General features: G+C 40.6%; 1 protein-coding gene across 1 annotated transcript in view; it reads left to right on the top strand.

Moving 5' to 3' along the window:
- Positions 1-15456, top strand: part of ARSB (arylsulfatase B) — a 165745-nt gene that overhangs the window by 71563 nt on the left and 78726 nt on the right. Inside the window, exon 5 of the mRNA XM_021699908.1 lies at positions 5178-5421. Coding sequence (XP_021555583.1) covers positions 5178-5421 — 244 coding nt within the window. The remainder of the gene's footprint in view (positions 1-5177; positions 5422-15456) is intronic.

Genomic DNA, 15456 nt, shown 5'->3' with positions numbered 1-15456 from the left:
AACGTCCTGTTAAATAAGCAGCACCTGTGTATGGAACAGTTTCCTAAAAGTCAAGGTCATAGAGTGGCTGGATGAAGGCTCAGAAAACACCATCCAGTAATCAAAGTAAATTTTTAGTGCCTTCATTCTCAATTTTTGGTGGCCTTTTTTCCATTTGTTTATTGTTCCTTACCCACACCCTCCCTCCCCCAATTCTTGAGCTCTTCTCTTTGGTGGGCCCCATGCTAGGTCCTGGAAATGCAAAGAAGAATGAGACATTGTTCTTGTCCTTGGGAGGCAGAGTTCCCTGGGAAGACGAACCCATGAACAACGGATTAACATACAGAAATAAGTACAGTATACAGAGAGACTATCTAGGCAGGGTAGTGGTGGAGGGCGGTAAATGAAAAGTTAACAGAAGATGTGACATTTATCCTGAGAATTAAAATTTAAGTTGGGCAGGAAAGAAGAGGGAGAGCATTTTAGGCAGAGGAACCAACAGGTACAAAGGCAAAGTCAGCATGAAAGGGCATGACGTATCCTAACGACAAGGCGAAGTTAGTTCTACATGAATGAAGCACTGAGCACTTTTCTTTTTTTAAGATTTTGTTTTTAAGTAATCTCTACACCCAACGTGGGGCTCGAACCCACAACCCCGAGATCAAGAGTCGCACTCTGTACTGACTGAGCCAGCCAGGTGGCCCAGCACAAGGCACTTTTTATGGAGGAGGGCAGGTGTTGATGCCCAATAAGTAGGTTGGGGCCAGATGTAATGGATTCTCTATGTGGGCTGAAGTTTAAAGTTTTTCCTGATTAGAAAGCAATTAGAGATCTTTAAACACGAACAAGACTTGATTGGTTTGGGGCTTCACAGGGATGCCTCTGACAGCGAAGTGAAGCAATCTGTAGGTTGCCATGTGTCCAAGTGGGAAGGGTGCCAGACCCGAGGTCCTGGGGTAGATGGGGGTGGATGGGCTTGAAATCCATTTGAAAGTTAGACTCAGCAGAAGGGAATGCACATTCAATCAGAAATTGAATGTAGAACAAGAGGGAAAGAGAAGAACATTAGATTGTAAATTAGTGTCCAGGTAGATATTTTCTCCAAGATCTTTTAGTAGGAGAAGATTGAATTTACCAAATCCTCTAGGTAACTTCTAAGACACATATTAACCCTCCAATTTGCCTTTTAGTTAAAAATTAAAAAAAAAAAAAAAAACTAGTCTAAAAGAATCAACCATCAGCAAGAGGGTCCTCTTTTTTAGAGAAGGCAGCATCTTGGTGTTTGAAGTCATGTTGTCTATTTATCTGTCACACTTACGTTGCTGGCCCTGTTCAGAGCCAAGTCCGGGCATTGGTGCAAGGCCCTTGGAGCCTTTCTTGCTTTTTCTTTCAGGATCCCTGAGTCAGAGTGAGGAGGATGTCTCGGGTAAGCCCAGGTGAGGGAGCAATGAGATAGAAATACACACTGATGTTCAGGGCAGCCTCCCACGGCCAAGCCAGAGCCTTACCCTGTTGGGAGTAGTCCTAAAAATGAAAGTTCTTGTCATGGTTGCATCTGAACTTCTATCAGCTGGATGAGGATGAGGCTTCATTGTCATACACTTAATGCATTTGCTTAGATCATTGGCTAACCAATGTTTTTCCATGACTTTTTGACAGTTATTTTTGTTCAGGAAGGAATGATAAAGTGAGATTCACCATCTGTATATGACATTTGTTTTATTTTGACATTTCTTTTCTAGACGGCAAAGTGTTTATAATTAGGTTTTCCCTCTGTCAGAAACATTGCTGCAAAACTATTTCCCTAAAAAAAAAAAAAAATTTCAGAGCTTCCTTTACTAGTTGGGAGTCATCTTATTTTGATTTGGAAGTTTTTTCATAAATAAGTCAGTCAGGAAATGAAACGGGAAAATTTTCTCTTGAAAATTAATTCTTAGCAAGAACAAAAGTTAACTTTTGCCCAAAAGAAAATTAGGAGAGCGAGTGAAAAGAAATGTGATAGTTCCATTGTCTTTTTTTTTTTTTTTAAGATTTTATTTATTTATTTGACAGAGACACAGCGAGAGAGGGAACACAAGCAGGGGGAGTGGGAGAGGGAGAAGCAGGAGAGGGAGAAGCAGGCTTCCCGCAGAGCAGGGAGCCCGATGCGGGGCTCGATCCCAGGACCCTGGGATCATGACCTGAGCCGAAGGCAGACGCTTAACGACTGAGCCACCCAGGCGCCCTCCATTGTCTTTTTAAATTTTCGTTTGTCAGGTTTAAGTGAACAATATAGGAAACCTTATTCCAAATGAGCTTGCTGTATTCTTACAGCAACTGTGATCAATTTTATGTCCAGCTTCTTGAAATACCCAGGAGGCTGTGCCGGAACTGATGCATGGAGAGCCCAGCTGTGGGTCCTGCGGCCCTGCTGCTCAGTGGCAGCCATCAGGCAGGGGCCACCTGTGGAGATGCAGACCCCTGGCAAAGCCAAATTGCCCTCTTCGTGCCGCTGGTTGTGCTTCGGCTCTGTGACAGGGGAGTCCGAGAGAAGAAGTCGCGGTGTGCTTGTCCACAGTGCTTTCTCTCCAGAGTGCTCTGGAAAATGTGACTGATAACAGAGGACAGAATCCCTTCCCATTGCTAATGGGAAACACAACCCAGTGAACTAGTGGCAAAAACAGTCCTGCTCACTGCATCGGCGCCCTCCCCTCATAAGATGTGGAAGCACCTTCCAGCTCCGACAGTAGCCACGGTGGCCACGTTCTCCTTCCGGCACAGGGTATTTTCCTTTTTGAGTCATACCTGAAGGGCTGCTCCAAGAGTCAGATAGCAGACCCAGCCACCCTCCTCCTCCTCATCTCCACACGCATTTCCTCCACCACCGTCTAGTATTTTTGTACTGAGCGCTAGCAAGTACGTGGAACTGAGAGACATTATAGACTATCTCAAAGGAGTGCATCTAGTTAAGATGGAGACAACAGGCATCTTCTACAAGCCCTGAGCCAGTATCGTTTATAGCAGTCTAGATAATAGCAAAATAATAGTGCTGCTGACGTAGCCATTCTTGACCTCACAGGCAGAGTATAAACTTCTCTTTCCAGTGTACTCTTGTGTAATATGAACAGCACCTCCTTTTAAGTTTTGAAATGTTGGCTACGGGTGACTGATACTCTGAAGTATACAGAGTATGGAGGAATCCCCTCTGTCAAAAGGATGGTGGCCTCTTGTTTTGAATATACAGGTTTGTTCTTGTAAAGTAGGAAGTGTATTTAATAAGCTGACTTGGGTGACTGTTTGGTCCTTGACTTTTGGTCAAGAAGAGATGTAGGGTTTAAGGAAAGGTTCTTGTAAGTCTGTGATGGCAAATGATGAGACAGATCATCCCCAACCCATGTGTTGAAGAATTGTCACCTTCATGTAACCTAGCTCCACTCTTCTCCCTCCCTTCATGAAGCACAGAGAAGAACCAGGCACCTCGTGTGCTAAGGATTTGAACAGAAGCCTCCTTGGCAGTAGAGCCTTGAATTTCTTACCCACCAGCAACAAAGGTTCCTCTAAAGGGAAATATCGTCACCTTCTGCTATATCAAAAGGAAGAGTATACACTTTGCTGAGTCTGTGCTTATGGTTTTCATAGGGCAGGGAACCGTTATGTGGCCTGTAGGTATAAAACCCACTGCATACTGGGGACATCAGGAACACGGCACTCTGGGGACAGAAGGCACCTTGGGGAGTCGCGCAGACCTTGTTCGCATCCTAGCTTTGCCCCTTATTAGCTATTTGGACTTTTCAAACTTCTTCTTCTTCTTCTTTTTTTCCTAAAAACGAAACGGTTATGATACTAGACTGAGTTATAAATATTAGCTACCATTTACTGAGCACTGAGGTTATGCCAGGTACCCAGCCAAGCAATCATAAACAGTGTCATTTCATTTTCATCATAATACCTGAGCTAGGAATTCTTCTCTCCACATTGAACATAAAGAAACTGAGGTATCGTGTTGCCCTGGGTCACACGGCTAGTGCGCGGTTGGCATCAGGCTTCAATTCCAGGTCTCTCAGACTTCAGATTCTGGGAGACATACTGTAAACTTAAAGTGGTGCCTCGTGCATAGTAGGTGCTTAACAAATACCAGTTCTTTTTCTTTCCGTGTGTTTCCTGTGGCTTTGGTCTTGATTTCTGCGTTGGATTTTTACGTACAACATTCTACAGACTCTAGTAGGTCTGTCCTGCTGCCCTCCTGTGGTTCATTTGGATAACAGTGGTTTGAAAAAAAGATTTAATTGAAGGGTAATATGTATGCAAATAAGGGTTATTTCAGAAGTGTCTGTGGAGTCCCCTGAGTGTATGGGTGCTTTTGGAGATACCAATGATTCTACAACCTCAGTATACAAGAAACACCACTTTTTTTTTTTTCCTCCTACAGTCCAACTTAATTTCTAACGGAGTTCCACCCAGCTGGTAAGATACTTAATTTCAGTCACTCTTTTAACTTCACCTCTGGCTTCAACTTCAGTTGTCTTGGAAGAGAAGCTTTCTCTTCCCTGGCACAGTGCATCAGTTGAAGCTTCGTCTTGCCATTCTGTCAAGAAGGGAGGAATTTTTCTTGCAATTACTTTTTCCACTCGACTGGTGTGTTTACAAGAGACATTTAGCCCACTGGAGACATCTTCAACTTTCACACCTAAGAAAGAGTTCACATCACCAGGGAGTAGAAGTTTAATTTAGTTACCAGTGTAAATGTTAGAAAGTTTTTCCAGGTGAGTAAAATAAAAAGGTCCCCAACTTATCAGGAGCTTTAACTCACTGAGTGAAATGTCACTTGAGGGTTCTTTTTGTGGATGGGAAAGGGCTCAGCGTACCTGGATTCTTTCTCCTGTGTCACACAAAATTGCACACATGCATTTGCAACCTAGTCCTTGATTATTCATACAGGGCTCTATCCCAAGCAGATATCCTCCGGGGACTTGCTTGTTTTTCAGCGACCCTATCCAAGGGGACTTGAAGGTCTCGTGTCAGATTGGTGCCACGCTACACTCTGATGATGTCTGTGCAATGGAGGGGGTGTTGGGCGGGAGAGGGGAGGTTGGTACTGAAGGCAGTAAGGAGGGGGCATCTTTTTTAGTTCTTAAGCCCCATTTAAAAGCAACACAGAAGTCGTGTGTTCTTAAATGTGTCTAGCGTTGTCCTCATGCAAAGACCTAATTGTGTTTCAGATAATGGAGGACAGACTCTGGCAGGGGGCAATAACTGGCCCCTTCGAGGAAGAAAATGGAGCCTGTGGGAAGGAGGCATTCGAGGCGTGGGCTTTGTGGCAAGCCCCTTGCTGAAACAGAAGGGTTTGAAGAACCGGGAGCTCATCCACATTTCTGACTGGCTGCCGACACTCGTGAAGCTGGCCCGGGGAAGCATAAATGGCACCAAGCCTCTGGACGGCTTCGATGTGTGGAAAACCATCAGGTACCTGCTCATCTTCCTTTTTATCCTCCCAGGGCAGAAACTGCAAGAACAGCCTGAAGGGATTGAGGGAAAATGATAGCTTTTGTGTGAAAATGATAATTCGACTTACAATTAATTATTTTTTTAGAAAAATAGAAATGTCTTTAGAAATATTGTAATTATATGTATTTTTTAAGTTCGGGATTTGAGATTGTGGCCCTGGGTTTTACGTGAAGAGGAAGATTGTCTTCTGCTGCTCACCCTCTACCGGTGTTTTTTAAGCAAAGAAGCTTCTCAAAGGGGTAGGATAGGGTATTGTTGGCTTCCTGCAGGGGGTCAGGGGACCTGTCCTCTCATCTGCTAGGAGAATGGAGGACCACGCAGGGGATAGAGCTAGAATGTGAGCCAGGGAGTATCTAATGAGCACCCATTATGAACCACCCCCTTTTAGGGGTAGAAGGATTAGGAATGAACAAGACAGGAAGATCCTGGCTTTCATGGAGCTTATATTCTAGTAGAGAAGAGTTGGGGGGGCAGGGGGCAGGGAGAAGAAATAAACAAGTAAACACATAAATAAGCAAGATGACTTCCAGGAGCAATAAACACTATGACGGCAATAAAACAGAGTGTTGTGATAGAGAGAGCCGGCAGACATTAAGAGAGGTACACTGGGGAGCAGAACCCAGACTCAGCTTTGGATATGGTGGCAGTCCTTTTCCTGTTCAGCTACCACGGTATAGAAGAATGGCACCCAAGGTGGGGAGGTACACACCTTCAAGGGCGCAGGAAGAACACTATAAACTTGTATTTGTATTTAATTTTATTTTATCTTCGTTTAACAATATGTTTTATAAGGTACATAATGTTTTAGAAGATTAGTACATATATCCAATTGATAAATAAATGTACATATATCGGAGATTTTGTTTTTACTGATAGAATGGCAGTTGTCTAGTGCAATAGTATTTAACCTTGGTTTGGTATTACAGAGGGAGAAAAAGTGGCTGATTGTCTAGTCCCTAGTGGCCAGGGGGAGACAACCTCCTCATGCTCTCTCATCATCCCACTCCAGATGCCCCATCTCAAAAATAGTAGGGTTTCTATTCTTAGGAAATATGCCGTGGAGTAGGAGTAAAGGGTCATGATAACATGTTAACATATCCTCAAACAGTTCAGAAAAAATTGTGACTATGTATTTCAATTTATATTTCAAACATACACACAATGTGTGTGTGTGTGTGTGTGTGCGCAGAGAGAAAGAATACATACCAAGTCAAATATTAACAGTAAGATAATCTGGGTAAAGGGCATAGGTGTTCTTTTACTATTTCTTATTTTTGCAACTTTCTTTAAATTTGATATTATTTCCAAATAAAATTTTTTTAAAAGTAGGAGATTCTGGCAACACCGGGGCCCACCTTTCCACAAAGCCAACTGACAGGAATCAAGTAGTTGCTGTCTTCCTTAGATAAAGTATTCCCTCTTCAAATCACGTCTCCACTGCCCCCAAATCCCAACCCAGGCCCACTTCATTCATTTATGTTAGCTACCTGGTCTGTGTACATTTAGGTTTATAATCCACAGTGCATAGTCTGTATCTACCATAATTTAACCAATCCCAAGTGCTAGATATACTGGTTACCTCTAATCTTTATATTATCAGTTTTTATGTAAGCAATATTCAGTATTAAAAATAGTAGGGTTTGGGGTGCCTGGGTGGCTCAGACGGTTAAGTGTCCGACTCTTCGCCTCAGCTCAGGTCTTGATCTCAGGGTCATGAGTTCAAGCCCTGCATTGGGCTCCACGCTGGCCAGGGAGCCTACTTAAAAAAAAAAATAAAAATAAAAATAGGGGCGCCTGGGTGGCTCAGTCGTTGAGCGTCTGCCTTCGGCTCAGGTCATGATCCCAGGGCCCTGGGATCGAGCCCCGCATCGGGCTCTCTGCTCAGGGGAGAGCCTGCTTCTCCCTTTCCCTCTGCCTGCCTCTCTGCCTGCTTGTACTCTCTCTCTCTGTCAAATAAATAAATAAAATCTAAAAAAAAATAAATAAATAAATAAATAATAGTGTTTGACATAAGATTGCTTTATGCAAAGGAAGTTTGACAGCTATTAAAGTTTTAATGCTAAAGTTTAAAATCTCCTTTGAGCTTAGGAATGGATGAAAGAAGCATTCAGCAGGGCTATTCAGCCTCTGACAAGCATGGAGTCTATTGGTTCCTTTGTAATGAATCTCATCCGGGAGCTGAGACAGGGAAGGTCTTCATCTCCTGATTTGATTAGCTTTGTATCCTTTTTCTTTCAATTATTTTGCAACTCAAAGTTCCCAAGTTTTCTTTAGAGAATTTATCAAATTTAAAAGATCTTTTCTCAAAAAGCAAAATTTAAAACATCAGGAAGCTCTTCCTTTACCTTCTCCTATTTTCCAACTATTATTTCAGTCCTTCTTATAAATCATACTGTTTGGGGGAAAAGTCCTAACCAGCCCCAAACTGTCTCCTATTCTTACCTGAGAAATTGGTTTTTCAGTTTGGATTGAATGACCAGTTTATGATTTGCCATTTAAAGAGAACTCAACCATATCCACGTCATCAAACAGCTAAGCCAAGAAGTAAACAACAAAAGTTTTTCTCATTAGTTGTTTTGAAAATTTATACTCATTATTTGCTCATTCATACAAGATGACATTTTTCTTTTTCTTTAAAATATTTCTGCCCCTACTTGTGATCTGTGTTCTGTGGTTACTCTATTTTTATTTAACTTCCCTGAGTGTCAGTAATATATACTCATTGTAGATAATTTGCAAAGTTCAGGCAATAAAAATAATCACCCAAATGTTACCTGGAAACAGCTACCATAAACGTGTCATATTTCCTTAAAATTTTCTTCTTAGCATTTTTTTACTACCTCTTTTTTGCCCCACTTAACACATTATCACTTTTGATCATGTCATTCAAGAAACTCATTGCAAACATTATTTCAGTGACTGCATATTCTGTCATATGCCTTGATATACTTAATCATTCCCTTAATATAGATTGATTTTTACTTTTTTATCATTAACAGTGGGGTAAACAATTTCTTCATAAAATCTGTCTATATTTTGGATTTTTCCCAAGAGGTAGAAATTATTGAAAATTAAATTATCAAACTAGAGAATGACTTCTACGTATTGATTTATTTTTTTTGAATGTCACTCAGTTTTATTGCACACATTTTTAGTAGTTTTTTTTCTTGTGTTGCTGTGGAACACAGACCTTGAAAAAGTTTGCCTAATTTAGGAGAGTGAAGAAAATAGGCATCAAGTTAAATCTGAGTTTGATTTTGTTAAAATATCTAGATATTTCATCATTCAATGGTGAGGCAACAAGTAGCAACCAGAGATGTATATTCAAGGGACATGTTGGGTAGTTTGTGTTCTGTAGTCCATTTAGACATCGTCTCACACCTTTCTCTCCTCTGACTGACTTATGACTGGTGAATTCATAATGTGAGGAAAAATGGTATAGTTTAATTTCATTTTTCTAGCTTTATTGAGATATAAATGACATAAAGCATTTTGTAAACTTAAGGTGTACATCATAAACATTTGATACACATATATACTGGGAAGTGATCCCTACAATAACGTTAGTTAGCACATTTATCACCTCTCATAGTTATTATTTTTATGTGTGTGGGGAGAACATTTAAGATCTACTCTCTTAATAACTTCCAAGTATATAATGCAGTATTGTTAACTATAGTCAGCATGCTATACAGTAGATCCCCAGAACTTACTCATAGCTGGAAGTTTGTACCCTTTGACCAACATCTCCCCATTTCCCCTACCCTCCAGGCCCTGGCAACCACCATTCTACTCTCTGTTTCTAAGAGTTCAGCTCCCCCCTCCCCTCTGTTTTTTAGATTCCACATATACGAGATATTATACAGAATTTAGAGATGACCATTTTGAAAGCATTTGACAGACATTATAACATTGTGTTCCAAAAAAGTAGCAATATACTCTTATTCCACTGGTATATGAGAATTCTCATCTCCTCCACAAATTTTCCTTATATAGCTTTTAAAAACCTCTTTGTTGATGTCATAGGCAAAATCATCTCATTTTAACTCGAATTTTTTTATTATTAAAGAAATTAATTTTTAAATGTTTTCCATTCCATTTGTATTTTCTCTTTTGAAAATGTTCATGACTTTTTACATTTATTTACTGAAGTTTGTGTTTTCTTGCTGAAATGAGTTTCTCTTTTGCCTTTGTGGTCAGAAGGCTTTTTCTCAGCCTGAAATGCGCTAAATATTTTCTTCTAAGTGTGGTGTTTTGATTTTCTTCCATATAATTCTTGAACTGTTAAGCGATGATTATGTGTGTTATGTGAGGTCAATATCTAAATCAGAGGAGTGAGTTTTCTCCAGGTTTTTGATTCTTAGACCTCTTTGAGACTCTAAAAGCTGTGAATTTACAGAAGGAAAGTACCTAAACATATGCACAAAAGTTTGGAAGAATTAATTTTTGTGATATTGAACACTGATTATACATTATTTCTATGTGGTTACACATAGAAAAATACGAAAACCATTCTTTATAAACCTGTCTCATAAATTTTTTTTAAGGTTTTTTTTTAATTTATTCATATGAGACAGAGAGATACAGAGAGAGAGCATGAGCAGGGGGAGAGGCAGAGGGAGAGGGAGAAGCAGACTCCCCGCTGAGCCAGGAGCCCAATGTGGGACTCAATCCTGGACCTAGAGATCATGACCTGAGCCGGAGGCAGACGCTCAACCATCTGAGCCACCCAGGCACCCCTGTCTCATAAATTTTTTTTAAAGAAAATCTGTTACTTTATTTTTTTTAAGTTTATGTAATTTTTTTTTAGTAATCTCTACACCCAGTGTGAGGCTCGAACTCATGACTCCAGGATCAAGAGTTGCATGCTCTTCGGACTTTGCCAGCCAAGCACCCCTCTCTCATTAATTTTTACAGCAAAAATTAATACCTACTTTATGATAAGAAGGAAATAGAACAAAAATTTCCAAGCAAAGCAAAGCTTGAACTTTAATTCAGCTAATCACTAATTTCACTGTGAAAGCTGTTGCGGTTTGACTTAAAGAAATAGGAGAAAGTTTTGAGTGGTTTTTATATGACAACATATGAGTCATACTTGACATCCAATCAGTTTTGATTTTTGTTTTGTTTTTGTTTTGGTGGCAAAAGTGTAAAATCCTGGCTTGCAAAAGCACATCATAGCAAATGGAGTCAAAACTTTGTAGTACACTTTGCCAAACGAGGGTTGGCTTAAGTTGAGAAACAATTGAGTTCTGTTGGAATTATTTCCTTTTTTTTTTTTTTTTTTAAGATTTTATTTCTTTATTTGAGAGAGAGAATGAGACAGAAAGAGCATGAGAGGGTCAGAGGGAGAAGCAGACTCCCCGCCGAGCTGGGAGCCTGATGCGGGACTCGATCCCGGGTCTCCAGGATCATGACCTGAGCCGAAGGCAGTCACTTAACCAACTGAGCCACCCAGGCGCCCCGTGTTCTGTTGGAATTATTTCCTCTGTCCCCAACTCCCTGAGGCTGTTATCTTTCGCAAAGTCTAAGTCTTTGATGTTTGTCCACATCACCAAATTTTGGATGATATATCCATATTTTAATCTTAAGATTATATTGATTACGAGTAACCTTTAAAAGTTTGGCACATGTTTGCTTCTGCCTGCAAAGAAATTGGAAAAAGTTTGGGCACCCTTAACTCCAGATTGGGGAAAAGTCTCTCTTCAGTGTTAGAAGGATACTGAACTCCTGGTGACCCATCTCTTATAGAACAGGAGCTTTCCATTCTCGATCAGCCTACATAATATTGACTGCAGGGGACGCCTGGGTGGCTCAGGCGTTAAGCGTCTGCCTTCGGCTCAGGTCATGGTCCCAGGGTCCTGGGATCGAGCCCCGCATCGGGCTCCCTGCTCAGTGGGAAGCCTGCTTCTCCCTCTCCCACCCCCCCTGCTTGTGTTCCCTCTCTCGCTGTCTCTCTCTGTCAAATAAATAAATAAATAAATAAAATCTTAAAAAAAAAAAAAAAAGAATATTGACTGCAGGGCTTTAGCAAGAGATACAGCCAAAAATATTGTCCAAGTATGCTAAACTACAAGAGAGAGGACTTTCCTTTTCTGATTGAAAAAAAAGTAAAATTTCTGCCCAAAGTTTTAATTAAGCATTTCAAGACTTTGCTCTGGAACTCCAGCACATTTCTGTTTAGTAAGTGGAGAACTACACTCCTTCTGCCCCTATTTCTTGATGAAAGACCCTGAAAAATGACTCAGCCCCTCTGGCCTTGAAGTTGATGCTTCTCACAGCATTAGGCAGGCTGTTATTCGTTATGAGTGGTGCAACATTTGGCACCCATCACTGCTGATAGAGAAAGCATCCAGTCACATTGACATCTGGAGCTTCTTTTTCCAAAACAGCAAAAACAAATGGACAGCCAAATGTCAGAGACACTTGATCTGTGCCCAGGGTTCTGGAACTTTCTTCTAGTCAGTTATTTACTTGGAATGCCAGTCTCAAGATAATGCTAATTTTTGAAAATTTCAAAAGGGTCTTATGAAATAGGAATCCCAGTAATAGACTTGGCTGTGCTGTGAGCATCAGAGGTTTCTGCTAGTTGCATAGTTATCAGTTCCTCTTAGACCTGCTTCCAGATATTAAAATTTTAGAAGAATTAGCAGTTCTGGAGAGAGTGACATTATTTGCAACAGGAGCTCCTTCAACCGCTTCAGTTTCTCTTCTGTTCCAAACCACAGTGCATGTTATCATTTGTGGGGACACAGCTTCTCTAAGTTCTTTCCAGTTCTGTATGGTTTTTCTGCTTTTCAACTTGGTAAGCAGCCTGTAGGTTGTTTTAAGACATTTCAAAGGATCAATGTCTCACAATATCTCCTGCTTCTTTTTTTTTTTAACTATTTTATATTTTATTACACTTAAATAAAACAAAAGCAGAACCCTAATCATAATGGCAGGTATCATTTTTATTTCTCATTAATGGGAAGCTCTTCTTGATGTTATAACATGATAATAGTGACAATCAAATATTATCTGATGATGTAAAATATCTTAAAAAGTTAATAACTTAAAACTTGGGGCACCTGGGTAACTTAGTCAGTTAAGCGTCTGCCCTCCCAGGTCAGATCATGATCCCGGGGTCCTGGGATTGAGCCGAGCCCCGTGTTGGGCTCCCTGCTCCACGGGGAGCCTGCTTCTCCTTCTCCCTCTCCTCCCTCCCCTTGTGCTTGCACTCTCTCTCTCAAATAAATAAATAAATAAAAGCCAACAACAACAACAGCAACAAAAACTTAAAACATCCCCCTGCTATGGGTTAAATTTCAGGAGGAAAACTGAAGGGAAAATAAGTCACTTTTAACCCCACTTTCAGAGATACCAAGGCCGGTGAAACACAATGGTCAATGAGCCAAAGGTTAAGAACCTCTGAACTAAAATAATACTTTATTCCAAGTATTACCAAGACCACCCACGCTGATTATTGAATAATTATTATTGAATAATATTCACATTGTTATGATTATTGAATAAAGTTTCTGTTTACACTGACTTGTAGGACCACTTTAATTATGTTTTAAGTTCTTATTACTGCTGTCTTCTGTCTTGGTGCCATCTGGTTTAGTCCACGACTTCGCTGTTCTCATGTTAACACTTCACTGTTGTAATGTGTAGTCTGTTGTAAATATACATTTTAGAGTGTGTTTAAATACCTGGTAGAAATAATTACCCATGTCTCCATTCTATTTTCTTTGCAAAATTTTCTTGACTAGTCCCACTTTTTAAATTATTTTCTGGGCTCTACAATTATTTTGTTAAATTAAAAAAAAAAAGCTCTTTTTTTTTTTTTTTCCTAAAGAGAGAGAGAGGAGGGGAAGCAGGGGAGGCAGCAGAGGGAGAGGGAGAAGCAGGCTCTCTGCTGAGCAGGGAGCCCGATGCGGAGCTCGATCCCAGGACCCCGGGATCATGACCTGAGCCGAAGGCAGACGCTTAACAGACTGAGCCACCTAGGCACCCCTAAAAAAAAAAAAGCTTTTTATAAATTAGGTTGAATGAGATTAAACCTGAAAGTTAATTTGGGAAGAATGGAGATATCCAGTCTTTTTATCTGGACACTTAAAGTTGCCCTCAGCTTGCTGATGCTCTTTTCATTTTTTTTTTTTAACATTACTTTTTCCTCTGTATTTCATTTTGGATAGATTCTATTGCTGTGCCTGCAGTCTTATTATTTTTTTTCTCAATGCCTAATCTTCCATTAATTCTCTTCAGTATATTTTTCATCTCACCCTTTGTAGGTTTTCACTTCTAGAGGTTCATTCGGGTCTTTTTTATATCTTCCATGTCTCTAGGTAACTTTATGAACATACAGAATACAGTTAAAATAACTTTTTTATTGTTGTTAAAGATTTTTTTATTCATTTGAGAGAGAGAGCGCGCGTGTGCGTGAGAGACTGAGAGCATGAGCAGGGGGGAGGGGCAGAGGGAGGGAGAGGGAGAAGCAGGCTCCCCACTGAGTAGTGAACCTGACGTGGGGCTCAATCCTAGGACCCCAGGATCATGTCCTGAGCCTAAGGCAGACGCTGAACACACTGAGCCACCCAGGCGCCCCTAAAATAACTTTTAATGACTCCTGCTAATTCCAACATCCATGTCAGTTCTGGGTTGGTTGTGACTGAATAATTATTCTCTTCACTATGGGTCACGTTTTCATGAGTTTTAATCTTTGATTTGATGCCAGACATTGTGCATTTTATCTTGTTAGGTGCTAGATATTTATGTATTGTTATAAATCTTCTTGCTTTGTTCTGAGATGTAGTGACTTAGAAATAGTTTGATTCTTCTGGGTATTGCATTGTAATTTATTAGGCAGGTCCAGACCTGTGCTCAGGCTAGGGCTAAGTTTTCTCCACTCCTGAGTCAGAACCTCCCAGTAATCAACCCAGTATCCTGTGAATCTGGCTGGAGGGAGCATGTGCTGGTTCCAACTCTGTGTGAATGCTGGGCACTGTTCCTTTTCATCTTTTCCGGTGGTTCTTTCCCCAGTTTGAGGTAGTTCCCTCACATGTATCTGATCAGTGCTCAGCTCTGAGAATCTCTTTCTGTGCAGCTTTCTCTACTCTGGTACTCTGTCCTATGAACCTTAGGTCCCTTGGTCTGTCTGGACCCTCAGCTCTGCCTCCTCAACTCAGGGAGTCCACTGGGCTATGCCTCAGTTTCCCTTCTCTGCACCAGGGCCTGGAAACTCTCTCAAGGTGACTTCAAGCTAGGTTAATGATAAGATTCACCTCCTCTGTTTCCTACCCCCAGGGATCATTGTCCTTTGCCTGATATTCCCTGTTTTGACAAGTGTTGTTTCAGATATTCTGTTTTTCTTCAGGTTGTTTTAGGTAGGAGGTTAAATCCACCCTGCATGCTACTCCATCTTGGCTGGAGGAAGAAATACTCACAGAAAATTTTATTGTGCCTTTACTTTCTTGATCACTATTTTCCTGCTTATTTTCCACTTTCAAGTGCTTGTTAATTTAATCTGGGATCATAGACCCAGCTTTCTAAACATTAATCTTATAAATCTTATAACTCTTCTTTTCAAAAAGTTTTTTCTTCTGTATTCAACTTTGTAATCACATATGAGAAATTATATATGTTGATCTGTATGTTTAATTATCTTTAATGTTACCAACACTCCTTTTATTAAAAAGCTTTGCCATTCTTCAGTTCCTAATTTTAATTAATCTTTCAGTTGGTTGCTTCATATTTTAAAGCAGTTTTCAGTAGAGGTCCATAAATGATGAGGGTTTTTTTTTTTTAAGATTTTATTTATTTGAGAGAGAGAAAGAGGGAGAGAGTGTGGGGGGAGGCGCAAAGGGAGAGGGACAAGCAGACCCCATGCTAAACCCAGAGCCTGATGCGGGACTCAGTCTCAGGGCCCTGAGATCATGACCTGAACCGAAACCAAGAGCCAGGTGCTTAACTGACTGAGCCACCCAGGCTTGAGGGTTTTTTTTTAAATAC

The sequence above is a fragment of the Neomonachus schauinslandi genome, chromosome 7 (assembly GCF_002201575.2).
Source record: "Neomonachus schauinslandi chromosome 7, ASM220157v2, whole genome shotgun sequence".
NCBI classification, from domain to species: domain Eukaryota; kingdom Metazoa; phylum Chordata; class Mammalia; order Carnivora; family Phocidae; genus Neomonachus; species Neomonachus schauinslandi.
The sequence above is the reverse complement of the archived record's forward strand: the minus strand, read 5'-3'. Positions and strand labels throughout refer to the sequence as shown.